The sequence below is a fragment of the Scheffersomyces stipitis genome, chromosome 4 (genome assembly GCF_000209165.1).
Source record: "Scheffersomyces stipitis CBS 6054 chromosome 4, complete sequence".
NCBI classification, from domain to species: domain Eukaryota; kingdom Fungi; phylum Ascomycota; class Pichiomycetes; order Serinales; family Debaryomycetaceae; genus Scheffersomyces; species Scheffersomyces stipitis.
In genome coordinates, this window is record NC_009044.1 from 351,732 (window position 1) to 378,427 (window position 26,696).

Here is a 26,696-nt window from a genome sequence, read left to right on the forward strand (position 1 = left end):
AATAAGAAGTTTTCAGGTAATTATTTCTTAAATTTACAATGAGATCCCGATTACATAAGCAAATTTGCACCCAACTCCTTGGTCCTTTTAAGTATGAGTAATAATATTGAAAAATATAAATAGACAGACATTTCTTAGTTTTGAAAGGGAAGAAACGGGGTCGCAGATATCAATAGTGAGTTCTAAATTAGACGAAGTCAAGGTGTAGAATATTTCCATTTCTAGGACTGTGGTCAAGAGGTAAGATTTCTGCAATGAAAATGATGATATTTTAGCACTATAGACCAGGATTGACAATTCTGTCTCATCGATTGACGGAGTTTTCAATCTCTTTCAGAGGTAAGTAGAATTACCAAAGACTCATGTCTGCCCGTATTTGGATGACTCATTCTACAATTGAATATGTACGAAGTAATTAGTATCTATTAGGATAAGCAAACTCTAACGAAGAAGATTCACAAATTTTAAACCAAACTTGGCCGACATGAAACAATTATGACAGGACACAATTGAATCTAGATGTGCACACATGAATCAACCAAACAAGGCCAGAATGTTAGCCCGAGCTTCAATTCAAGTGGAACTGATTCAAATCGTGCATGACCATACCTGCAAGAGCAGCAGACAATGTGGTAGCGATGGCACCACAGACCAAGGCTGACATGATAGAGGCTGAAATGTCCTTGGCTCTGGAATTGTTGGACAAAGTGTTTAAGACACCCAAAGTAATACCTACGGAACCAAAGTTGGCAAAGCCACAACAAGCGTAAGTAGCAATTAAAGTACCTCTTCTGGACATTTCGTTGTATGGAGCCTCGGTCATCAACATGTTATAAGCAACAAATTCATTTTCGATGAACTTGTGGGAAAGTAATTTGGCAACGTGCATGATTTCATTACGTGGAACACCCAACAAGAACGACACTGGGTACATGATGTAGGAAAGAATCAATTGCAACGACAAGTGGTCGATGTTCCAGAAGTTTCCGAACCAAGTCAAGACACCGTTGATTAATGAAACAAGCCCAATGATACACAAACACTGGATCAACATTGTACCAGCGATTCTCAAACCCAAAGTGGCTCCTTCGGAGAAAGCTTGCAAGACGTTTTGAGGCTTTTCAACGCTTTCATTCTTTGGGAAAATAACTCTTCCTCTCGAAATTGGTTCTTCGGTTTCTGGGTATCTCAACTTCGACACAGCTAAAGAGGCTGGAATAGACATGACACATGAAGACACCAAGGCTTGAGGGTTCAAACCCAAACCAATATATCCAACCAATACAGCACCGGAGATAGTCGAGAAACCAGAGGTCATGATCTGGTGCAATTCAGCTTTGGTCAAATATGGCATCAAGTCCTTAACCAAGATAGCGGACTCACCAATTCCAATGAAAGGAGAAGCAGCGGCAGTAATGGCTTCAGCACCAGACACTCTCAAGGTCCAGAAGAAGAAGTAAGCAAACTTACCGATAGCCCATTGAATGACTCCAAAGTAGTACCATATGTGCACAAAGGAAACGAAGAAAGCAACTGATGGTAAAACTGTGAAGAAAAACATACCCAAGTTAGAGATATTGGCATTAGTTAAGAAAGCAACACCATCCTTGGCGAAACCTAACAATTCACGGGCTAAAGTTGAGATGAAGTTGAACACATCGTAACCACATTTGGTTCTCAACACAAAGATGGCGACGATGAATTGCATCAACATACCACCAATAACAGTGTTCCATTGGATAGCAGAACGGTTTCTGGAGGTAACGTACAAGAGGAAAACGGCGACAATACAGCCAAAGAAAGAAATTGCACGGTCTTCTCTCTTGGAGTATTCGGTTTCCGAAGGAACAAAAGTACCAAGCAAAATGGAACCAACGGTGACAACAGTACCTGCAATCAATCGTTGCCATCTTTGAGTAAAGATCTTTGTGTAGATGATGTCAGTGAAATAGTCCCAAACCAACTTCACCTTACTCAACAAATAAGGCAAGATGTTGCAATGCCATGAGATCAATCTAACCATGGCCATACCCCAAAAAACGGTAGGAATCAACCACTTACTTCTGTGCTTGTCCTGAATGATTATGGACAACCACCATGAGGTAAAAAAACAGCCAAGGAAGATGTGGATGGCCAACCTGTAGTAGGGGAACTTATTTTTCAACTTGTGAATAAGGCTAGAAGAAGGAGCATCCTTTTGAGAGTCCGAGTCCGAGATTTCTTTGGACTCCTGCATTTCATCAGAAGACACTTCCTTTTCCTTGTTGCTTTCAAGGTCTTTGCTGAGATCATTTTGATCATACTGAGCAATTGAGTTGGTCGTCGATTTGACGGGTGCAATATTGTTAGACATTGCGAAAAAGTTTAATACAGTATTTTTTGGAACGGATAAATTAGCGTTCCGGTTAATGAACGGCCTGGAGGTATGATTTGTATCCGTGAGTCAACAAGTAGTAGGACATGGGAATACCAAGTATTAACAAAAGGTAATTCAAATCTGATGAAGTAAAAAAAATACGTTCCTGGGGTCAGACAGACTTTCCTATCTATATATATAAGGAGATGCAATTTTGGTTTCCGCGAAGGGATATTGGAGCCGTTTCTATGCCCCTCTACAACTGCGTCTGCTGCAGTAGCGCCAGACATTTAGGCAGTACAAAAAAAAAGCCATTCGATGAGAACAATTTCAAGCCGCTATCGCCAAGACTAGTAATTATACTTCGCTGATATGGGACCATGGATTTGTCCCTTTCCAGTCATTAATTCTTCGATGGCTTCAGCAGAGATAAGGAATATTAAACACCCCTTAGCAAATCTTTTCTTTACTTTGTACACGTTTAATGGGGTCCAAGTAACAAAACACACACCACCATCGTAGTTGTGTCTTGAAGGGAGCTGCCAGAAAATATGGATGAAGTCCGCTTGATATTTCCAGCCAAGATTTGCTAATGGCTTTTTAAAAACGCCTAGTAGAGTTCACGCGATGCCTACAAAATTTCCCCAAAAAGTTTTCTGCGCAGAAAATAATTTTACAGATTGTGTCAATCGGAAAAAGTGCGAAAAAGAAATTCGGCATCTTATCAAATTGCCCTATGGAATAATGCCCGACACTTCTCTGACGGAGAAATACAACGTGGATTCCAACCAGATTAGACAGACCATAATACCCTTGTTGAGTGACCCATCATTGCATGGCAAGAAGAGTTAACACTTCATATATGCTACAAATTCATCATCAACATCTTCTTCCACTGCCGTCTCCTTCCCTTTTGGGATCCTCCAAATTGTCCATGGAAATTGTGAAGTTTTTTTCAGCATAATTAACTTGGGGTTTCATCTCTTCGGGAAGTAGAGTCTGCGGAAAAAAAAATTGAGATGCCATCTCACTACAAGACTACTAGTTATCCTTTCTACTTCTTCCTGACTTCGCTTCAGTAGATATTGCATTGCGAACAATAGAAGCCAGATCTTTTCACATATATGCGACATGTCCCTTTTCAATTGCCTCTTACTCGTACATATGTCAATGGTCTGGGGCGTCTGTAGTAATCTTTCTTTTCTGAAGCTGTCCCCGACTTCATATTTTGAATTTCGGCAAATTTGAGGTTGTCGCCAGCTTCCCCTCAGACAATGGTTTGTAGCTGGCACTCCCAATGTGCAAATTCTTTGTGTATGGCCCTGCAGCAATTTATTGCCTTACGTCTGGTGACAGCCCTTCCAAGGCTTGCTGCCGGGCTTAGTTCCCCATAAAAATTTCAGAGCCTTTTACCCCAGGTTCATCTCTACATGTGCAAACACAATCATAATGTGCATTATATCTATTTTAAAATCGAACTAGTAAAAGATATAGTTCGTAACCATGCATATTTTATGCCGCGTATAGTATCACAAGACATCTTCATCCTTGGCTCGTTTGATGTATCTATACTTATCCCGAGACTCTACTATCCGTTTCGAGTCTATTTCGTTACCCAATCCCATCAATGCCTTGGATAATGCCTCCGTGCTTCCTATGATTGGCCGAATGAATATTATGGGCGACGATTTGAGAATCGACTTCAACGAGTCTTGTATGTTCTCTGACTCGTTCAATTCGTTCTTCAAGTTGATCAATTGCCTCTTGGTGATCTTCAAATTGTTGCCAAATGACTTGTATGCCAATTTCATGCCTTCTTGTATGTTTTCGGGCTGATTCGAGTATAAACTAATCAATTTCTCTCCTTCTTCATCTGCACTGCTATCATCAGCTTCGTCCTCCTCGCCTTCTTTCTTGCTGTTGTCATCTCTTGGTAACAAGAAAATGGATTTACTAAGTAGTTCTTTATCGATACCGGTGACAAGTTCATCGTCATCCTCGTCAATATCAATGTACGAGTAGAACTTTTTGTTGGCATACTGGTCTCTGTCTACGCGAACACTTTGATTCAATACTTGCGAATTTGCAAGTAGTTTGTTGAAATCGACCTTAGCAGCTTGTTCTCTCTCTACATCACCGTAATCAGAGAATTCACCATCGCTACCTACTTTATAGGACAGACGCTTGTTCACATTACATTTCTGGGAATTACTTCCTCTTGACGCTGGTAGTCTGGCACCAGAGCCCTCTCCTCCTAAGAGTTGTTCACCTTGTTCTAATATAACCTGCGTTCCAGAAGCTAGCTTTACACCCAAATTCAAGATTTCATAGCCTGTAGTTTTCGCAAACTTCTGAGTGCCCTTCTGAATACTTCTAAAGAGTCTTCCATCCTTCTTGTACTCACTTATAGGAATTGCAATAAGGTCTTTGACCCCACCTCCTATATTAACTATCGATCTAATTGGAGCCAAACCAGCTAAAATACCAGCAATTTGTGTTTGCTGAATTTGAGGACCCCAAACTTCACCTAAGGCTTTGCCTAAACTAGGCATTCCTAATAAGCCATATACTGTGGCTTCAGCAAGATTGATAGTGGAGCCATCCAAAATGAAGAAATTCATAAACTCAGCGGAGTTACCAGATCTGATTCCAACATAATCAACTCGTTTGGGTTTATAATCCAACTTCAACATGACTGGGCTGATTTGAAATTTTTGGATGTAAACAATTTCATCCAAGGGCAAGGAGAAGCGAGAGTCTTTAAATTCAAGGAATCTCATTAGAAAATCCAAAGTATCCTGATCAATATGAAGTCTTACAGGCAATACTTGCACTTTCATTATAGCTTCGCTGGATACCAACTTGGGAGATGGCCTGACGTTAGTTATAGCCAATTTCAACATACTTTTTCCAATTTCTCCTTCGCCAGAAGTGTTCATATAGGTGAGAAGTTTGTTCCATGTCGAAGTAGCTACGTTATCATAAACATCAGCTGTCCCAAGTCTAACTTCTACATCGTTCAACAATTCGTATGGTAGATTTTCATCAGTGGGATCTTTTCTTGGATCTCTTGTAGAGTACACCAGCACATTAACTTCAATGTTGGTGAAATCAGCCATTATCTTGTGAACTCTAGATCTACGCAACTTCAAATTTTTGTAGTTTTTACCCAATTCGACATTAATCTGAGCCTTCTGAGCTTCTTCAGGTGTCATATCTGTTTCCTGAAGACTACTCTGTACTCGCTTATTGATCCTATCTGTCAAATTAGCGTCTGTAGCATCTCTAGGAATTCCAACATGAATCGAGGAAAATAGAGTCTCTTCAATGAATTCATCCTCTTCATCGTAATCGCTATCTTCTTCGTTGCCTTGGTCGCTTTCTTCGAACTCAGCTTCTTCAACAGGAGAATTTGGTTTATCGATTTTTTGATCGCTTCTGTTCAATTCAGACTCTTTATCAGTCTGTTTCTTTAACTTCTTGAGCCTCTCTTTCATGGCCTGCGCTTCAACTCTTTTCACAGCTCCTCGAACTGCTTTCCTCGTATCTTTCCAGTCATATCCATCATACAAATAGATCTTTGTCTTTGAGAGATTGATATTCAACTTGAAAGGGTCAACTTTAGAACCTTTAGGAATTTTGTTTCTTGCTTTGGAAAAATGGTCCTCGTCAAATGCAATAGTCTCTAAATCTGAGTTCACAATAGACGTAGCATCTGAAGTTTGAGAAGCAGTCTGCCCAGAACTTGACGAAACCTGTGCATCATCATAATAGGCATCCACAATTTCTAAATCATTGTAACTTTCGTTTTCTGAACCGGCCGACAGAGAAGAAGTTTCAACTCCAGGAGCAACGGAAATATTTCTCTTCTTGAGTTGAAACTGATTCTCGTCAAGATCGTCCATTAGATTAATCAGACTATCCACAGTTACTTTCATTTTCTCGTCGTCCTTGAAATTCAAAGGTAGTTTCAAATCGTTAATCAATTGCAATAAAACATGTGTTGAATCAGCGCACAATTCCAAATGGTGTTCATCGGAATTTATCTTGAGATCAATCAACGATAAGTTATCACTGATTCCTAACTTTTCATTCCTCTTCATAACCTCCTCAATATTAGTGTTGAATGTAATTCCGATGTGAACAACATTAAGACCTCCTATCATAATATAACCTAGATTCAGAAAAAAAGTCAACGGGGATGTGTAGCTACTCGTTGGAAGAGACTTCCTTGATCTAGAAGTTGAGTTATCCTTCAATGGCATCTTTTCCTTGTTCTTGACATCATCAATCAAGAGAGCGGAAACATCTCTGAAAGAACTTTTGATGTAGAATTGGTTCACTCCAAATGTGAAATCAGAGGTTCCTCTACCGACAACAAGATAACTCTTGCAAGGCAATCTTCCTGGATTCAAGCCAATAATACAGTCAAATACAGAAAAACGAATATCAAATCGATTCTGGGATGAAGATGGATTTACTGGTTTGACTTTCTCGACTACCAATTCTGCCAATTTCTCTTCGTTTGCTTCAAAATCATCGAGCAACAATAACCATTGTGTATAATACTCGACTAGAACATTGCGAATAACCACATCCACAGTACTTATTTTTTCAGTATTCTTGCAATGAATCATTATTAGTGGTAAGCGAATTGATTCCAAGGGCAATTCCTGGAACTCATAGACAAACTTTTGTAACTGTCCGTCATCCACTCTCACAATATCAAAAGAGAGAATAGAGCCGTTGATATCGTTCTTTTGTTCGTATAACAAAATATCCTTTAATCTTAGCGTAAGTCCTCCAAACTTAGGCAACACCTGAACGAGATTCAACTCCACTTCTTTGATTGAACAGCGGAAAGAAGCAATATTGTTCCGGCTAATGTTTACGAATGTAGGATTACTGAGATGTGGACTGGCAAAACCAGGTCCAATTCTTCTTCTGCTTTGACCAGGAGGTTGAAGTATCAGCGAAATCTCTAATTTATGGCTTCTGTCTCTTACAAAGTCAAGAACCGAGTTTTCCAAGGAATTTGATTGTTTTGCTGAAAGTGAAGCAAATGAATCATAAAATGATACTATATTTGATATCACAAATTTCAATTCTTTCAAAGCTATATTAACCATGATCTTTGATATAAATAGGTTAGACGAAGCTGTTACTTGTACTTCACGAGGTATAGGATTGGCATTGCTTGGATTAGCAATTCTCTTAATAAACGACTTGAACTCGTGCAATTTTGTTAATAGTACTATGTTCGATATTGTTATAGTAGTGGATTCCCTTTCATTTCTGATAGTTGTATTGATCAAAATCTTGGAAATACTTAGCTGATTCTGTTGTAAATTATATGAGATGGGAAAAATGATAGCTTTGACTAACAAATCTTGTGTGAATTTAACGCTCATGATAATTGGAGATGTTTGTAATATAAATTGAGTTTTTGTTGTCATTGCTTCTGCAGCGTTTGTATGTGTCTTTTGCTTCTTTGGAGATTGCTGCTTGCTGAGATTTTCTATCGTTGCCATCAATACTTTGAAATTAGAATGGATTGAATTCATAGCCGTAATGAAATTGGAAAGAATCAAAGAGCTGTTCAAGTCCAAAGTCAACAAAGCAGTCTTAGAGAGTAACGCTGTTGTCTCTATGGTGACTACATTCTCCTCAAGCTTCTTAAATATCTCAAAACGAAGATCGGCTTTTAGAGTTGAACTTTTAGAACCAGAAGAAGACATAGACAGAATACTCAGAGGAGACATTGGACGTATTGGAGGAGGTGGAGACCCATGAGCAAAAGATACTCCTTCAGAATCTGGTTGTGATTGAGATTGTTCTGCATGAGTAGCTGCCGTTGGTGACTCAAAGGTAAATATATCGGTGGTTACTCCTTCCTTCACTTGTTCTATTCTGAAAGTCTCAACTCCCCCATAAATGAGCATGTCATTTTTCTGCTTGATGTTCAGATTGTGTAATACAAAATTGATAGAATTGTCGGGGGAAGCAAAGACTCCATCACGACTCAACGCTGAAGTGGTACTAATAATAATATCTCTTATATGAAGCTTATTAAAGAAAGGATCAGTATTTTCTCCATCTTTAGACAGAGCTTCGTCATCTGTCAACTCATCAGTTGTCTCAGCATATTGAGGAAACCTCGAGTTCTGTTGGCGTTTGAGAGCTTGTTGGGTCCATTTCTGATGATTTTTTATCTTCAAGCTTCTGGTAATGCCATTGAGTATGGAAATGATGGTTGGAGCCAATGGAGTTGTCGCTACTTTGATAGTTCCTATATCGATCTTCAAATTGGAAACATTACTGAGGCCATCAAACTCAACATCACAATAGTCCATATGGAAGATTGCTGGAGGATCTGAAGATACAGACTCATTTCCAACATGAACTTCTCCTTCATCTACATTATAGCTAGTCGGTCGTGGAAAAGACTGAGAGGTAGCGCTCAAATAGATGGAACTTGCCTCTTCATGCGTGAAAACCATACTATCCATGAGCGATTCGTCGCCGTAATCATTGTTATCGTCTTCATAGTTACTGTCATCTTCTTCATTATCACTAGTATCATCTTTCTGAGGACTTTGAACTACTTTCTCAACCAATTCACCCGGGTTTACATTTGGCTTCAAAGTCATCAGCCTTACGCCAGTGATCTTCACTACTCTCGTTCCATTCACGGTGTTGATTAGAACCTCGTCAACTTCAAAAAGCAAGTCCGTCATCTCAGAAACCAATTTGATCTTCATGTTGGTGATCTTGATTTGTAAACGCAGAAGCGCCATTTCCACAGCGCGAGACATGACAGCACTTAAAGCAGATGGTTTAGAAGTAGAGCCAGAGAAAGAAGAGGAACTGCTCGAACGCGACTTCTTGGGTTCAACGACGATCTCTTCGTCAGTATCATCGGATTCATCTTCAGCAGCGCTGTCGCTATCTTTTATAATCGTTTTGGCCAAATCAGCAGTACTTTGTGCTAACAGAAATTGCACTTCTTTTCGCACTTCTTCGTTGATATCGAAATCAGGAGATATCACTACTTCTACATCACGAGCGTCGACATTAACACCCCCGCCACCACCAATAATGGTTCCTCCTGTAACTGTGTTTAACTCCAATGTACCTACCTGGCCAAAACGAAGATTACAGCCTGGTAGCTTGCCTACTTTCTCCGGATCTATAGAGATATCTCTTAGCACTATATTGTTGAGAGAGACTTCTTCTAGGTTGGGAAGGTCGATTTCCGAAAAGAGCGAAAGCTGCTGGAGAACATAGAGTAGAAGACGCTTTTGGATATTTTGAGGCATCCACTGTGGACTCATTCTCAAATTGTGATACTATTGCTCTTACTGATTCTAGTTAGATGAATCTGTGGGTGGTGTCAGAATTGAAGGAAGACCCAGATATCGCGAACAAATTGATTATAGATGCAATATGCGTATCCGGCTCGGATAACTATGATGTTTTTGTAGCTTTTGTTTTGTAGTTTTTGCCACTTTCTATGTGGCGCTGGTGATGTTTGAACCGTATTGTACAATTAAATAAAATGAAAAATGATGCTGTAGTTCACGTGTTTCTTCTGCGGAACTGGTATTTTTCCAGCCTATAGTTACAGTCGAAGACCGTATCCAGTAGCAAATATGAACTACTTTATAATACAGAAAAGGTGTGAAGTACAGATATTTTTCGTTTCTAAGAGAAAGAACCAACTCACCTAACATTTACATCTGTATTCTGATTAGATAACGCAGTGCGGAGCAGATGCCACGGGACGGCATATAAGAAAAGTAATAGCCAGCCGTTTTGCACCCAAATGAAGGCAATGGTATATAGTAAAGAAGTTGTAGAATAGTTGTGTTGAAGAAATACAAAATTACTGTAGCAGATAGAAATTAGGAAGCATTTACAATATTCTAGTACGATATTTGTTCATTCTCTTGTACTCTATACTACTACCTCCATTCCCAATATCTTAGGAATGCGCTGTATATTCTATTATGTTCTATTGTACAAGTTATACAAATGTGCCAAAAGGTGTAGGTTCCCAGTCGCTATGAGGTTCAAGAATGTAAATCTTGGGGGGTTTATCTGTAACTGGCTCTTCAGAAACCTTTGCTCTTTTGGCTACAGGAAGCTCTGCCTCTGGTAGTTTATGCTTGACAGTTCCGAGAATGTCATCAACAGTTGGAAGTGCAGCCAACAGCTTAGCACTCTTGCATAGGGATTCTGCGTAATCAACAAGGGAATCAAACCTTGACTTATTTTCGCTATTATAGACATTATTCAATTTGTTGTTGTTTTTAATGAGATCTCGCACCTTACAGTAGACCACATTTTGATGTTCAAACAGATCCAAATTGTCTACTTTAGTTTGGCCCAAGATTTCGTCTGCCTTGATAAGCAAGTATGCAAGAAGTTCGTTTCTTGAAGACAATCTTTTGTGTATGTCTTCATTTTCCGTAGCCAATTCTGGCGAAACAACAAATTCAAAGTCTTTAGAGAATTCAGCAGAAACAATCATTTCAAACAAAACACCTATCCATTCTATAAGTTGAATATACTCAAAATCGTGTTTCAACTTCAACTCCAATCTTGGATACAAATCACATCTTATGCCTAAGCCGTCATCGTTTCTTAAAGCACTCGCTATGACTAGCCATAAGTATATCTGAAAATTTAAACCAAGCTCCTGTATCAACGGCTTAAAGAGTTTCACAAGAAGGGGATTGAACTTGAGCTTTCCTTCTTTGCTTGATATCTTATCATTGTTGTATATCAAGTTGTTCTTGAAAACAAGTTGAGTCGCAAGCACCTCGTCTCCACTAAAATGGTCTGACAGTTTATGTGGAATGTCCGATATCGATTTGATATACCGCACAGCCTTGTTGTACTTAATGGCAGATTCACTTGAGCTATCCCCATACTTATAAATATGGTCCAAATCAGATTTCCGGATCTTCTTGTACGTTTTCAAGTTGTTTAACAACTGAGTACTTGTTATTATAGACTCCAAATCAGTTTGTATTTCTGCCAAATGCTTAAGCATCTTTTCTGATAACTCTGAAATATCTTCCTCATCACCATCGTCAAATTCATCATCCTCTATATGGCACCAATAGTTGTCATAGAGCCAGTTCAAAGCCCTGGTACAGGCTATTCTCAACATGACAAGGGAAGGAAGACTCTCATGTGTTCCCATGTGTCGCAATTCGACAAAAAATCCTGGTAAACCGAGATTCTTCGCCAACTGATGTAGGGGAATTGCGAAATTGGCCTTTTGAAACGGATCCAAGAGTCCATTCACAAACCTGATAATAGCCATAGTGTAAGACATCTGAAGTATATTAGAGTCCTTGGCTCCACGATCATCTTCTAAACATATTGAAGTCAAGAATGAGGTTGCTTCGATGCCGTGTGGTAACCTACCACGTGATCCCAAGGCTCTTACTCTCTGAATGGCTCGAAATCGAAAATCTCGTCCAGCCTCAACATCAAAGTTGTAGAACCAATCCTTGAGAATCTTTAAGTCCTCAACTGTCTTATAGGAGACAACCACAGGGTTCCCTTTCTTGGACTTCCGAGGAGCCATTATGAGACATAAGGTTTAAGGGAGATATTGGTAGCTTTGACGGTGAAAAGTTGAATCAATGAGATTTCTAGTTCTTGCTTGCGATGGTCAAGAGTGATCACATGATCAAAAATCATGTGCAACTTTTGATAGCTCGGGTATTTTCCATACATTTGAGAGCATGGAAGAAATCACCGAAGCCCAAGAGGGCGTCTTTGTGTTGTAGAAGCTGAGAGAATTTGGTTGGGGAAATCACAACATTTATACCCACATATTGGAAATATTGGAAAGAAAGAACTGCAAATTCCTGTTGATACTTTTTCAATCTTGTGTAGATCTCTTGATCTAAGAGACGTGCTTCTTCACTAGTACGGTCGTGTAACCTTCCATCTTAGCTTTAACTCTCACGTGAAGTCGAAAAGTACCATGATAATGCCGATGTTCCTGTACTGATAATTATACGACAAATTATCATGTGCTTTAAGAACAATATTAGTGGACAGGAAAGTTGGAGATACGAAAGACTAGCAGGGCAGAAGAGACACGTGAAAATACAATCACAAGCCAAGTCCACATTCTTGGAGGAGAAAACCAGTAGCTATACGTTTTTGTATATCTCCATATATGAAATTATATTGCCGTCTTTGTGCCACACCACGACACTTAACGAGCTAGCCATATCCTTCACGAATCAGAGTGGAGTGCAGCCGAGTACACTTTGCCCCGCAGAATATCTCAGATTATGAAAGAGGAATTTCACTACTTAATGAAATAAAAATCCGTCTTCACTATATATCCACCTACAACAATTTGAAAAGTGTAGAGTATTTCCGGGAGATCCCATAATAACTGTTGCTTCCAACCCTCTACATTTGCATATTTATTCATTTGAACAGTTCGCTTGAAGGCTATTCTAAACATTGTCACAACTTCATTCTCTTATAAAGCAGGTTCGTTTTTCAGAGAATTTGATACATTTTTGTCATATTTGTCACTAAACACGTTACACCATGGACCAACTCGAAGAGAAGTACAACCGTGGATTTCGCCATATTGAGGATTTCGAGGAAGCCTTCAGAGTGGTCAGGGTTGAAGAAGATCGCTACGTAGGCGCCCATCGCTTGGAATTACCTATGATAGGAGCCAGAGGTGTCTATGGTGGGCACACGGCTGCTCAGTCGCTCTTGGTGGGTATTCGATGCGTTCGGGATGATCCTTCCAGAGCGGACTTTCTTCCGGAGCTGTTTCATATGTACTTTATTGCTGCGGGGGATCCGAGGGTTCCTATGAGCTACGAGGTTGCAAAGCTATACGACGACGAGAACATGTCGAAACGGTCTATTAAGGTTATTCAGAAAGGTAGAGTGAGAAGCAATGTGCTTGTCACCATGGTAAAGCCTGGATACAAGACGCAGAAGGCAGTAGATATCGCCATGCCTGTGCCTCCGCTCCAGCTCAAATACCCGGATCCAAACAAATTGTACCAGGTTCACCACACCGGATATGTGAGAAATGCCTATAGCGACGAATTTGTAGACTACTCATTGTGTCCCGAGGAAGATGCGTTGTATCCAGCAGAAAGGTGGATTACGGTTTTCAGCGGTATTCGGAATCAGCCTGAACCAGGAAAGGAGAACGAATTCGATGAGTTAGAAGAGGTAATAGTCGACTCTAAAGGCAAAGAGATGAAGTCTACAAAGAAAATCATGAGACCTCACAACCAGCAATCTTTCAAAGACCCTACGAATAACTACGTAGCTCTAGCAGATCTTTCCGACTCAGCTTTGTTAACCACAATGGCCAGAGTCTTACACTTGCCTTGGAATCCTACAGAGGACCATCCTTTTGAAGAGATTGACCACTCCAAGAATGCTATGTCGATCATGCCAATTACGCTTAATGCCCTTCATTTATTCCACTACAACGCCATGTCTCTCGACCACCATATCTACTTCCACAACGATAACATCGGCGAAGACATCAAGTCGTACGACGCGGTCAAGGATTGGCTTTGTTTAACCTACCAGATGACTAGACACCGTAACAGCAGAACTCTTGTGCGCGGTTTCATGTACAACAAGAAACACCAATGTGTGGCTACCATTATCCAGGAGGGATTGACCATCATGCACGATAGTGTCCCGGAGAAGGTAAAGTTGTGAAGGGACAAGTGAGACTCAATAAGTAGACTTCTTCTAATATAGCTTATATATGGTTCTGGTCACGTGAATATCTACAATTTGGCGATATCCGACCTCATCAGAACGAGTCCAGGAGAATCTGGCTTTAGCACTGTTTATTGACGAAACGCATTAATACAAAGATTCAGAACAGTCGCAGCAAGCGTGTAGTATATGGTGCAATACGATTTACGAGGCTAGAGACTTCATCAAGGAATATCTCGTCATTTCAGACAATGACTGGTATAGCCCCAGCTGACGATAATTCACTGGGTGCTTGAGAGCACGTGACTCGTATGTACGGAAGTGGCGAGAGCAATTGTGCTCTCACTTTCGGCACATCTCCGCACACCCAGATGTTTCTATGGAGGAATCATACGAGCAGAGAACCTCGGATCTTCGGGGCTATTTCTTTTGTTTCGATTTAAATCCACGGCAGGGTTTGTATGCTCTCAATATATAAAGAAGCGAATATAACGATAAGAGAAAATGGGGTTTTTCTTCTGATTTTATATAGTTGACTGATAGACAAAAGTATTGATAGTTCACTTCGATACAGAGTACATTGTGAGGATCAATTGAAAAATAGATACTGAATTTGAGAGCTTGGTTATCAGTTCTACACTCAGATAAGGCTTTGAATTTTGATAAACAACCATCATAAATTTTTCAGCCTAAGCTTTCGTTAGAAAATTTCGTCGAGATTTTTTCGATAAGAATACAAACACTTCAATCGTAATTCCAAAGCCTTCACATTTTTCACAGTTCAAGATGGCAGAAGTTTCCGCCAGGACTGAAGCAACCCACAGATTGAAGAAGAATTTTTCTGTTCGTCAAGTCTCTGGGCCAGACAGCAGTGTTTTAGAGTATGAAGGGCTAGTTCCATTGCTGAAACCAGCTCCTACTTCCAGAGGTGTATACGGAGGAAACTTGTGTGCACAAGCTTTGGTTGTGGCTATGGAATCTGTTTCAGCCTCCGAGGACTTCGTTCCTCATTCGTTGCATTCGTACTTTGTCAAGGCTGGTGTCGACTCTGTTCCCTGTTCCTTCCAAGTCGAAAAGTTGAACGACGGTAAGAATTTTGCTAATAGACTTATCAGAGTATTACAGAATGGAGAGTTGAAGTATATTGTCATGGTCAGTTTAACCAAGAGGAACTCTATCGACAAAGCTAGAAAGGAATACGTCAACAACAACAAGAAGCCATTTCCGTTTGAATTCCAGACATCCGTTTCACCTACGTTCTACAAGTATAAGGCTAGCGAACTTGAGGTTAACCGAGGCTTTGATCACAGCGGCTTGTTAGAACATAAGTTCCCACCCAATTTTGTGGATCACGAGTTGAGCGCTGACGAGCACTTGAAGTCACCTGGTGAACGTGACATCTCCTTCTATATCAGGTTAAGGGAAGAAGAGAAATTGGAGAGCAAATACAGATATGCTGGTTTCGGCATGCTAAGTGACTCAGTCTATTTGACGGCTTTGTCACGGGTCTTGCATTTGCCCAAGTTACCCAGTGGATTGCCCATTAGTCCTACTGGAGGAAAAGAACCCTACTTTTTCTCTGTATCATTGGACCATTCTATCTACTTCCACGATGACAACTTCGATCCCACAGAGTGGTCGTTTGTCAACTTCAGGGCTCCTAGATTCAGCAACAATAGAGTGTTGTTGCAGGCTGGTTACTACGACAAAAAGGGCAAGTTGTACGCCTCGATTGTTCAAGAGGGATTGGTATTTTTCAAGGAGGGTGTGGAGCACAAGGCCAAGTTATAGAGTAGGGTATTTATCCAGAATATTTATTAGTATGCGAAGAAAATGGCGGAACGTAGAATAGAGAGATTGAAGAGTAGATAATTTTTGGAATAAAAAGCATAGTCAATAGAGAATAAAGTAGAGAATTGGAAGGGTAATACAGAATTCTCCAATGGGCACCCATATATGTACATCAATTCTAGAAGCAGAAGCAGAAGCAGGAGCTGAAGCAGAAACAGAAGCTGAAAAAAACGGTATTTGGCTTTTAATTGCGTTCCTGTGAATTGAGTATTTCTGGCTTAATCAGCAATCCGTCAAGTGATGTGGCCAGTAGGGGCAACTTCATATGCTTTTCTATACGATTCTGTATGCGATGAGATGATCCATGTGAAAGTGCAGACTAAGGCGCGATAACTAATTATCACCTTTTGGGTGCGAAAGTGAGAGCACGAGCCGTCAAATGATCCCGCCAGCTTGCCATCAGCTGTTAGACTAGAGAATGCCGAATACTCTGTTAGACACACAAGCTGTAGCTAGGAATGGTTCAGATTGTGAAGAGCTCGGGAAAAAAGACAATTTTTGGGAGCTGTCGGAGCTTCAGAACTCCGAGAAGACCCCATCTTAACTTCAGCTCACACCAGCATTGTAGATCTGACTTTGTAGATACCTCCAGGCTCCTCCATGTTAGTCTCCTACGCCATGGCCATACGCAACTGTTCCTCCGTGGCTAGCTCCTACGCTCCGTGCATTTCTCCACTATAACTCTTCGGTGCATCTTAGTGTACAAAGCCATTTGTGATAAGCCCGTCCTCTTTAACCGAGGTTATCAACTGTGGTGCAGGTTTACGGTGGCAGGGTGTGAACCTCTGGCACTATATAATCTGGCCCAGAGTCGTCTTTGAATTAAGCTTCCTATGTGCTGCTACTTATCAGATACTTGCCAGATTCTCATCTCATAATTGTGGACGTTTATTGTTCTTCGAATTTTTCATTGCTCATCGCTCCATTTTCTAGTTTGAATCGTGCAGATCATCCTCGGCTTATAATTTGTCGTACCTCTTAGAAATCCACCAGATTCCAGTAGAAGTGATCCAAACTTATTGATAAGACCAATTTTCCTTACATATACCAATATCCATATATCCGTCAAGCAGCAAAGCTCTGACACCATTCCAAGACTTAATTACAACATACATACACAATGGTTACCTTAGAAGAGCTTCAGAGAAACGTCTACGATAAGGACAACATTTCCAAACTTGAAGCCAAGTTCGAGTTGATTGAACAAACCAGCGATTCCCGAGTTTCAATCTACAACGGTAGATACCCATTACAGCCTTTCAGGGACGACCAAAGAGGAGTATACGGAGGTGAGTTCGTGAGTCAGGGTGTCTTAGCTGCCTGGAAGACATTGTCAGACCCCGAACTCACTCCACATTCGTTACATGGCTACTTCGTCAAAGCCGGGTCGAATAACTCTGTCGTCAGATGGGAAGTTGAAAATGTCAGTGACGGAAGAAACTTTGCTAACCGTTTGCTCAGGGCATTTCAAACACATACAGATGTTTTAGTATTCACCCTTCAAGTGTCTTTTACCAAGAATAACGACGGTGTCAAGAGAAGGGAGGTGTATGAAGAACAGCTTGCTAAAGGTGTAGAAAACATCAGGTCCATTCCATTTCTGTTTCAGAAGGTTCCCAACCCTCTTTTCTACCAGTTCAAGGACAATATTGATTCTTTGCCATCCATCGAACATACCCATGAATTCATGACTCATGCATTTACTCCAGATGCTTTCCGTCTGCCAAAAGTTTTGAACCATGAAACTATCGGGAGCAGGCAATTAGGGTTATTTGCCAAGATCAACGAGGACCCTTCTCTCGCTACAGACAAGATCAAGAGCAAGTACACTGCTGCACTCTATTTGAGTGATTCCTTGTTTATCACCTTGGTTATGTCAGCAGTTGGTGTGGCCATATCTGAGGAAGAAAAGAATTTTTTCAGAGTGAGTCTTGACCACGCTGTGTATTTCCACGATCTGAATTTCGATGCGAGGGATTGGTTGTTCATCGACTTCAAGTTTCCATCCATGGGCAACGACAGAGCGTTGGTGTTGTGTAACTTTTATACCTTGGATGGGCGTTTGGTTTTCAGTGTTAACCAGGAGTTCTTGTGTTTCTTCCCCAAGAAGATCATCGACAAGTCCAACTCATTGCATGAGAAATATCTTGCTGCCCAGAATAGCCAGGAGTCAGCCAAGTTGTAAGACTGGTGGAATTTGTCAGACTGCAAGTCGTCGATATAGAATTTATTTACATATTTATTTGCTGCTCGATATAACGTATAGATGAATGATCCATGTGTAGCAACTGTAGAAATAGGAATATTTGTCATAAATAATGGTGTAGAGTCAAAGCCGTGCAACTTCTGGAGGAGTCCTAGAAAGCTTATCCACTTTTTGCACCCAATGCGACAAGAAAATATTGCTTAACGGAACAATGTACCAGAAAGAAAGGATACAGCCGGACAGACACCGGACATAATCAAGATTCCGCTCAAGAACTCTCGGCCGATGACATCAACACGGCTGTAAATATGTTCTTCAGAAGTGGGTATAGTCCTCACGACACTATATTAATTCTCCACTTGAGCCGAAGAGTCCAGCATTTCTGCCTTGGGCCGAGCCCCTCGGTCCACAAGATCAAACCGAACCCCACGCTTGAGGAGTACAAAATTAAGGACGGCTTAAACCCACTACTCTGTCGTATATGGGAACACGAAATAAGAAAATAACTACGAATATGTGGATGAGATGTAAGTGAAAGTACGAACATCACAAAATATGGAAGAAAGGTTACACCGAGAGAGTGCTACAAATTTCCTTTTTCCGTTACTGTGAGGAGGTTTCTTTTCGGAATCCTCCAGCGTAGGACCAACGGAATAAACGTCTCCTTCCAAAGACTAGAATACTGATCTTAGACACATACTGTACTGAGCTCTATAAAAAGTAGCTCTCTGTCTCTGGCAATCCAGATATTAACATTGTTCGAACTCGAATCACAGCTCCTCAGTGAGTGACAACTTAAATCTGGATTGTGGAGACCGTCTTGTGAATTTCCATTTCCCCATGCCGGAATTTCTGGGGTCAATATATAAGCTGTCGTCGGCATCTTGGATAAGAAAATAGATGCAAGGGTCGAATTTCCGTTGGGGTATTAGTAAATATCGAAACACTGATATATAATTGCTCATTTCGTATCTATCGATTTCTGAGATATCGTTTATTGCTGGTACTATCTCATCCTTGCATTACTGTTCACCAATAACAAATACGTGAATATCTGATTTTCCGAAATCAAAAATTTATTTGTTAGACTACAACAGACGAACCTGCTAGTAGTATCACATTCGGACACTTCTCCAAGAGCTTCCGAATAACGTTGTCTGATTTGAAGTTTTCGCAGATCTACACTCACTTTCTCAGAACGCCCATCCTCATATTTCTGTATTTGCTTCATTAATGGCTCCTTCCAGTTCTTTCGATCTTTCAAGTGTGTATCCACCAAACACTGCTATCAATGTCGAAGATGTCTATGGCATTGTGAAAACTGGTGATTTTACGTTCAAAGGTAAGGAACCACTCCAGAAACCAGCTGCTGCTGCGCGTGGGGCCTACGGTGGAAACATTGCTGGTCAAGCCGTTTTGGTAGCTATCAGATCGTCGCCAGAAGGTTTCTTTCCTCACTCGCTCCATTCATACTTTGTGAAGCCTGTTTCGTCCACTGCTGTCGTTGATTGGGAAGTTGAAGAAATTCTGTCGGGAAAGAACTTTTGCAATCGGGCTGTTAAAGGGCTGCAGGACGGAGAACTCAAGTTCTTTGCAAATGTGTCGTTGACAAAGAGAAATTCGTTCAAGACTAGTATGGATAAGTACGAAGACTACGTCAAGAAGGAAGAGGAAAAAGCAAAAAGAACTAAAGAAGGCACTCTGGATGGGGATGAGGACGACGACGATGACGATCCAGTACTCAGACCGCTCCTGTTCCAAACACCACAGCATGATTGGTTTGATCGTAACAAAGTGCAAGATATTCCTCTAGACACCCGCGGAGCTTGCAACTTGGTTTATCACAAGTTGCCAGAGGAAATGCATGACTTGCAGCTTACGGGAAGGGAGGATAGCATCCCAGCAGCGGAGAGAAGAGTATCGTACTATACTCAATGGGGAATTGAGAACGAAGGTGGCGTCAACCAGCCATTAACAGGAGTAACGAAAGAGTTCCAATTTGTGGGATTGGCTGTGATCTCCGATGCTCTCTTTTTGACAAGATTGGCCAGAGTTCTTCGTGTTGAGGGAGTGGACTTGAAGGATTTTGTTCACTATTTCCTGGTTTCTTTGGACCATATTATTTATTTCCACGACGAGGACTTTGACACCACCAAATGGATGCAGTTTTCGTTCAAGGCGGTGAGATTAGTCAACAATAAGGCTCTCCTAGAGGCTGAAATGTATGATAGCAAGGGAGTCCATGTAGCTACAGTTATTCAGGAGGGCTTGGTGCATTTCAACGGGTTGGAGAGTCACGCTAAGTTGTAATATATAGACTATATGAATAGACAAATAAAGAAGCAGTGAATGGAATTGTTATAGTAGCAGAAGAAGAAGTAGAAGAAGCAACTCTACTAAGAATGTGAGTGAAAATTACTATATAGAATTTGTGCACCAGTATGTATGAGATGCAAATCTTTCTTTTTAAACCTATCAGCATATATCAGCATATGTGAGATACAAATATTCGAACAATTGACATACGATCTCTTTTCTTCTTTAAGATCTTGTTTCAGTGGTGAACTCTTCTAAAATTCTCCACACTAAATTCACTCCCCATACTAAATCTTAGTCGCGAAAACCTAATAGTTAAGAATAGCACCGTTAATATCTTGAAGATAAGTCTTCACTCAAATATCTTTGCTCTTTCTTCTGCTTCGCCACTTCCTTGCTGGTGCTTTCAATTCCAATGTCATACACGCCTTCGGATGATCTTGGGCTCGCATTGGATGAATTCAATAGCAAATCGCTCGAGAATCTCCTCCAGCTTCTAGCCAAGATCTACACTTCCAACAACTTGCTAGTCCTAGACCAGAGTCTCTCACCATTTCTCAATAGTCTCACAACTTTCCTGAAGCTAAAGGAGCAAGGCAAGTTCAGCAACATCATCTGGCTTAACAACGAGCTTCTATCGCATGATCTCGACGTTTTCAGAAAGTTTGCCGGGTTAATCATCTTAGTTCAAGAAACAGAAGACAATCGCAGTTTGATAGAGCAATTGCTCGTTTCTAACCTCGCTGTGTTAGACAAAATTCATGGTCTTAAAGTTAACATAATAGTTAAGGACTTATCCCGTTCTTATCTATACGAGTTGAACAAATCGTTTGGCGGAAACGTCGTCAACTTCGATCTGATTCTTAGTCACGATCTCAAATCGAAACCTGTAACAAGTATATCACCCCGTATCAAGGTGCTAAACTGGGAAACATTACCTGTCTATAATGACGACATCATTGTGGTCGATGTAGGTAAATACGGCGGTATAGATTCGTACTTCGACGAGCCGTTGAAACAGGTGAATCAACTTGTAGAAGCGCTAGTTCAAATTCTTTTCGCCAGTCATGGAAGTAAGAATAATGTACTCAAATTGAGGAACATCTACGGAAAAGGCAACCATGCTGATTTCCTAGTCCAGCTACTTCAAGACGTTAAGATTCCTGAGTATCTCAATACCAACTTGAACCAACTAGAGATCGAGTTCTACCGTACAAAATTGCTCAGTAATACTGATTTGGTAGTTCTTGAAAGAAACTTGGACTTCTATTCAGTTCTCTTTAACCAGTTAAACTACCAGGGTTTGATCGACGACTTGTTTGAGTTGAAGTTCAACACCATAACAAATCCAGTAGGTGATTCTCTGGCTTACAGTAATCTATCCAATGATGTTCTTTATTCCGACTCGTTGAGACATTTGAACTTTGCATCAATAGGACCAGAATTGAATAAGCTAGCCAAAGAGATTCAGCAACAGTTCAAGTTGAAAGACACGGAGAACGATACGTTAAACTCAAACTTACAGGATATACGTAAAATAGTCCAGAACTTGGGAACTTTGACGCAACAGCAAGATCTCATTAAAAAACACACCTCGATCAGCGAGTCTATTCTCGAGAGAATCAACTCTGAGTACGAAACTTTTCTTACGTTCCAGAATGATATCTTTGAAATGGATTACAAATTGCAATTGTCCAAACTAAAGTACTTCTTCAATATCAACTTTAACCAGTATATAATTCTCACCACTATCGTCTTGGTGTCGATTACTAACAATGGTATTAAAGAGCGAGACTTTGACTGGATCTCCCAGGAAGTGTTGGATAGCTATGGAATTTCTACTAGTTTGGCTCTTGAAAAATTGGTCGAATACAAAATGATAAGAATCAACGTCGATTATGGGAACGACTTCTTGAGCACAATCACAGGTGGTTTGGCCAGTAACCAACAGACAACACCTGTTCCGGACGAGAACCAAAGTCTTGCCAACTTGGGAATTACTGGTGCTCAGGATACATACAGAGCGAACTTTACCTTGATAGACAAGTTCTGGAATCTACATCCTTTGGAAGAGGAAGAAGAAAAAGGAGAGGAGCCAGTACAGCATCCAGACTCCAAAGACCTTTTGGTGGATTTGTATCCGAATCCATCCTTTACTTTGCCTTCTAACACGGTTCCGTTGTTAACACGATTGGTAGAGGCTCTCTATCTTCGGGACTTCTTGAAGTATAAACCAGTGAACAACATCAAGAAGCGTCCCAACTGGGACAACCTATCTACGAGCACTATGTTCAATGGCAAAACGGTGGATATCAACATTGACGATACTCTGGATGTGAGAACCACCAAGCCGTCACCGTTGGCTACACACCAAGAGTACATTGTTGTTGTAGTAATAGGTGGAATCACCAGAAGCGAAATCAGTTGTTTGAAGTATCTACAGCAAAGGCTTGTCAAGAACAAAAAGAACAAGAAAATCGTTGTAGTTTCCAGTGGAATCGTCAACAACAGGAAGCTTCTCGATTTCTTTTTAGACTAGAGCTACACTACAGTATTTGTAAAATAATGACAATATTGTTAAGACATATGAATATATAGTATAGTGTATATTTGCCTTGCAAGAAGAGCGGGAAAGTGATGGAATAATAAAAATACGTAATGCAATGGTTTCATTAATGTGAAGATAAAGACAACAAACCGCACGTCGGCAGAAAACAAACAAGTTGGATGAATCAATCGATCCAGAAACTACAATTGACTGAAATTGAATGAAAATTGGAATATTGAAAAATTGAAAAATTGAAACATCCATTCGTTGAAATTCTTCGATAAGTCACAAGGAATTGAGATTGAATTCATATTCCGACAAATTCAGGGATACTTCTTCTTTTCTACATCTCCTTTATTTTCTCTTCTCTTTCTCATCTCAGTTTTTTCACATCTCATTCTTCAACGTACAGATCTCAATCATGTTTCATTATAGTCTTAAATTAGATATCTGCTCGACAATGTGTGAACCATCTAGGCCTCTTCGGCCTCTCTTTCGGCCTTCAACTTGGCGTAGAAAGCTTCTCTCTTAGCAACAATAGGCTTGTGCTCGTAGTACCAGTAAGCAGTAGCCAAGGCAAAACCAGAGGCAAAGCCAATGGTGATGTCGGTGATGATCTTTCTTCTCAAGGTGCCGGTGATAGGAGCGATAGCCATTTTGGTTGTGAGTTGTGGGGATTACTTTGAAAGAATATGTGCAAATAAATAGTAGCAACGAATTATAGCAAATGTAATTTCCTTTAATCAACTATTGCTCGGTTTGTATATACAAAGAAATCAGCTCAGAATTTTCATCCAATGAGATTTTATTGGTTCTGGTTTTGTGACAGAAAAATCCAGAATGCGAACCAGAGAAAACATTTAATCGTTTGATATTGAACTATCCCTCCACCAGCTGTATATCTTTTCTACCAGATACATATATTCATACAACAAAGTCAAAATGATGTTCAAAGTCGGTTTGAGAAACACCTCCAGAATTGCCAGAAGAAACTTTTCTTCTTCGTCCAGAGCCATGAACGAAATCTACGGTGCTCCAAAGGGTGGTATCTACTCCAACTTGCCATTCCAGGTCTTGAATAGAAAGTACATTCCCTTCAGCGTCTACTTTTGGGGTATTTCTGGCTTCTTCTTTGCCTTCCCATTCTTGACCACCTTCTGGCACTTGAAGAAGTCCGGTGCTTTGGACAACTAGACGTTGTCGATTGCGTATATGACTTCTTCATTCTCATCTCGTAGCCTAGATGTAATTGACAAAATTGTCAAGATTGTCAAGTAGTGGAATTTCATCAGTCGAATAATTCTGAAGCTGTCAATGTTGTGTTTGTCTGTTCTATCGGCTTTCTGAAGAGATGTTATATTTTTATCCATGCATTAAGTTTCTCAACTATTCCTATATAATTGTATATCTTCACAGTATATGCCTTATGTGAACAATCAGTAGACGGATGTAGACGAAATAGAACGGTTGAGTATTTATAAGATCATTAATTGGCCAAAAACTCACAATCGCTCTTGCTATAAATATATATACTACAAATGCTAACAATTTTACTAATCGTCATTATCATTACTATCTATTAGATTAAGTTAATCAAACATCAAACCTCACCCTCTTGACCAATCCTCTGCCTTGGCTGTTAGGACGCTTTAAGCTCGACTTACGTTGTTTTCCTTGTAAATCAGAAACAGCAGTCTTGTTTTTAGAAGGAGCTGTAAAAAGCTCCTTGCTCTTATTATAATCACTAAGGCTGACTCGTATTGGCAATTCATTCTCTGAAATAATTGCTGGAGACGTTGGACCTTTAGATGAGCCATTTGCGATTTCTCTGGCATTGATGTTATATTTGTTGATATCAATGGACTGAGAATTGGACTCAATAGGATGAGAAGCCAACGAATGGCTATGGTGAGGTGGTGTAGGGGGACGAATAATCTTGTTTTCTTCATCATTGTTCTCATCCAGGTCTCTGTTTTCTACAATTGGCCTATTAGATGCTGAAGGCAGCACAAGTTCTGGACTCCTGGCTCTAACTTTATAATGAGAAAAAGACTTTTCCGAATCGCCATTGTCTTGATCTTCTGAGTACTTATTATTGCTTTTTTCGTCTGTCTCCGGTTTGTTTATGACTTGGTTCTGTTCTTGTAATTCTGTAGTTTCTGGGACAAAAGAATTCACGAAGTCAAGAGACCCGAAGCCTAAACTATCGCTGAGTGGAGTTGGCTCTAAACTCTCGCCTTGACTGTTCTCTATGCCGTTGACTTGTTCCTTTTCTTCCGACTCAGGTTTTTCCTCTACTATTATACTTGCTTTGACTACTGGCGTTTTACCCCAGCCATTAATAAGAGTCATGAGATCCTTATCAGCCGAAACGTCACTTAGTAGTCCCGAAAAAAATTTAGCTGTTGGTGTAGTGTTGATAACGACTTTATTAGACTCGAGGTATTCTCTGTATCTCTGTTTAGCCTCTCGCTTTTTTTGTTGTAAAGCTCTCTTCTCGCTGAGCTGTTCTAATCTCTGTTTGAACTTCTTGATAAAGGAATCCTGGAAAAAGCTGTGTTCGTCTAATTCTCTGCGTACATTCGACAACTCGTTGTGATAGGCTCTGACATGTTGGGCAAAAAGATTGTTGATACCATTGAAGTTGGGGGCAACAGCCGCGTCTCCCCCTTGATCGCTACCAGTGACATCAGCAATCATACTGTCGGCAACATTGTTGATGATTCCTACCAATTGATTACGTCTAGTTTCCTTATTGGAAATATCATCCTTTTCTTCCTTCAGGAGGTACTTTAAGTCTGGGCCGAATCTGTCTATGCTTCTTCCCAAGTTTATTACGTACACCAAAAGAGCTTTGGTTTCTTTCAAAAGCATATCTGGGGTGAGTTTAGCAAAGTTAACTTCTTGCTCCAGCCTGATTGGCTGCTTTCCTGCTGAAGCCAAAGTAGTGGCTTGAATAATGAAAGATTCTATCTTCTGTATCAGCTCCTTGGGGAAGAGTTCGGATCCTGTGCTTGTCTTAATTTCTTTCCATGTCTTGAACAAGTTGATCAAACTCTGTCTTGTGGTGTTGTCCGTGACAATTGAGTATGTTTCTGTGAAGATTTTGAAGATGTTTCTGCCGAAGATGATGTTGTAGGGGTTACCGATGTTTTTACATATAGAATCCAATAGATATACAGCAAATAGTTTGTGCTGGGGAATGCATTTCCGGATTCGGTTCTCTATGGCTTCACAGATCTCATCTGCATGGTCCATATGATGTTCTGCAATAGTGGATAGCTGTGTAATAATGGCTCGTGAGTTGATAGTCAAAGACTGGAGAAGCTGGAGGTACAAGTCTATCTTAAACTCTCCATCAATGGTAGTAGGAGTCGGTATTTCGGGAACTACTTGCCGTTGCGCTATTGTCTCTGATTGTCTGATGGACATATTGCCATAATTTTCAAGGTAGAGGAGAAATCAGCTGGAAGTTCAGCTATAGTTTACAAGATACGATAGATTTGTGAATGCTTACAATCAAGTGTATACTCTTGAAAGAACGCACTTCCCAAAAACAACAAATAACAAACAATAGACGTAAATCTCTTTGTCAGTCCTAGAGAATACCTTAGAGATTTTATAATAGTACGAAAGTTGAACAGACTGTGATAAGAAATAGTCACAGAATCAAA

At 40.4% G+C, this 26,696-nt stretch overlaps 9 protein-coding genes across 9 annotated transcripts; 5 read left to right on the forward strand and 4 right to left on the reverse strand. All coding sequences in view use genetic code 12, as the record gives it.

The window, feature by feature from the left end:
* Positions 1 to 404: 404 nt before the first annotated feature.
* Positions 405 to 2,487, reverse strand: NNT1 (concentrative Na+-nucleoside cotransporte). The gene has a single exon (XM_001384330.1). The coding sequence runs from the start codon at positions 2,351 to 2,353 to the stop codon at positions 569 to 571; it is 1,785 nt and encodes a 594-aa protein (XP_001384367.1). The 5' UTR covers positions 2,354 to 2,487; the 3' UTR covers positions 405 to 568.
* A 1,398-nt stretch (positions 2,488 to 3,885) lies between these two features.
* Positions 3,886 to 9,690, reverse strand: PICST_45331 (predicted protein; the record flags this gene model as incomplete). Its single annotated transcript, XM_001384331.1, has 4 exons — positions 3,886 to 4,472; positions 4,521 to 5,710; positions 5,810 to 6,047; positions 6,159 to 9,690. The coding sequence occupies 4 exons, from the start codon at positions 9,688 to 9,690 to the stop codon at positions 3,886 to 3,888; spliced, it is 5,547 nt and encodes a 1,848-aa protein (XP_001384368.2).
* Positions 9,691 to 10,382: 692 nt separating this feature from the next.
* On the reverse strand, positions 10,383 to 11,957 carry PICST_31264 (cell morphogenesis, cytoskeletal regulation and bud formation; the record flags this gene model as incomplete). Its single annotated transcript, XM_001384332.1, has 3 exons — positions 10,383 to 10,466; positions 10,530 to 10,578; positions 10,801 to 11,957. The coding sequence occupies 3 exons, from the start codon at positions 11,955 to 11,957 to the stop codon at positions 10,383 to 10,385; spliced, it is 1,290 nt and encodes a 429-aa protein (XP_001384369.2).
* Positions 11,958 to 12,588: 631 nt separating this feature from the next.
* Positions 12,589 to 14,098, forward strand: PICST_89284 (peroxisomal acyl-CoA thioesterase; the record flags this gene model as incomplete). The annotated part of the gene is made up of 2 exons (XM_001383986.1): positions 12,589 to 13,528; positions 13,637 to 14,098. Exons 1-2 carry the CDS (start codon positions 12,947 to 12,949, stop codon positions 14,096 to 14,098), a joined length of 1,044 nt encoding a protein of 347 aa, XP_001384023.2. The 5' UTR covers positions 12,589 to 12,946.
* A 789-nt stretch (positions 14,099 to 14,887) lies between these two features.
* Positions 14,888 to 15,892, forward strand: PICST_44446 (palmitoyl-CoA hydrolase; the record flags this gene model as incomplete). Its single annotated transcript, XM_001383987.1, has 1 exon — positions 14,888 to 15,892. The coding sequence occupies one exon, from the start codon at positions 14,888 to 14,890 to the stop codon at positions 15,890 to 15,892; it is 1,005 nt and encodes a 334-aa protein (XP_001384024.2).
* Positions 15,893 to 17,072: 1,180 nt separating this feature from the next.
* PICST_31267 (acyl-CoA thioesterase) lies at positions 17,073 to 18,137 on the forward strand (the record flags this gene model as incomplete). The annotated part of the gene is made up of 1 exon (XM_001383988.1): positions 17,073 to 18,137. One exon carries the CDS (start codon positions 17,073 to 17,075, stop codon positions 18,135 to 18,137), a length of 1,065 nt encoding a protein of 354 aa, XP_001384025.2.
* Positions 18,138 to 19,391: 1,254 nt separating this feature from the next.
* Positions 19,392 to 20,468, forward strand: PICST_44479 (predicted protein; the record flags this gene model as incomplete). Its single annotated transcript, XM_001383989.1, has 2 exons — positions 19,392 to 19,791; positions 19,897 to 20,468. 2 exons carry the CDS (start codon positions 19,392 to 19,394, stop codon positions 20,466 to 20,468), a joined length of 972 nt encoding a protein of 323 aa, XP_001384026.2.
* Positions 20,469 to 20,889: 421 nt separating this feature from the next.
* Positions 20,890 to 23,013, forward strand: VSP33 (Vacuolar sorting protein VPS33/slp1 (Sec1 family); the record flags this gene model as incomplete). Its single annotated transcript, XM_001383990.1, has 1 exon — positions 20,890 to 23,013. The coding sequence occupies one exon, from the start codon at positions 20,890 to 20,892 to the stop codon at positions 23,011 to 23,013; it is 2,124 nt and encodes a 707-aa protein (XP_001384027.2).
* Positions 23,014 to 24,615: 1,602 nt separating this feature from the next.
* Positions 24,616 to 26,454, reverse strand: PCF11 (pre-mRNA cleavage and polyadenylation factor I component; the record flags this gene model as incomplete). Its single annotated transcript, XM_001384333.1, has 1 exon — positions 24,616 to 26,454. The coding sequence occupies one exon, from the start codon at positions 26,452 to 26,454 to the stop codon at positions 24,616 to 24,618; it is 1,839 nt and encodes a 612-aa protein (XP_001384370.2).
* Positions 26,455 to 26,696: the final 242 nt, after the last annotated feature.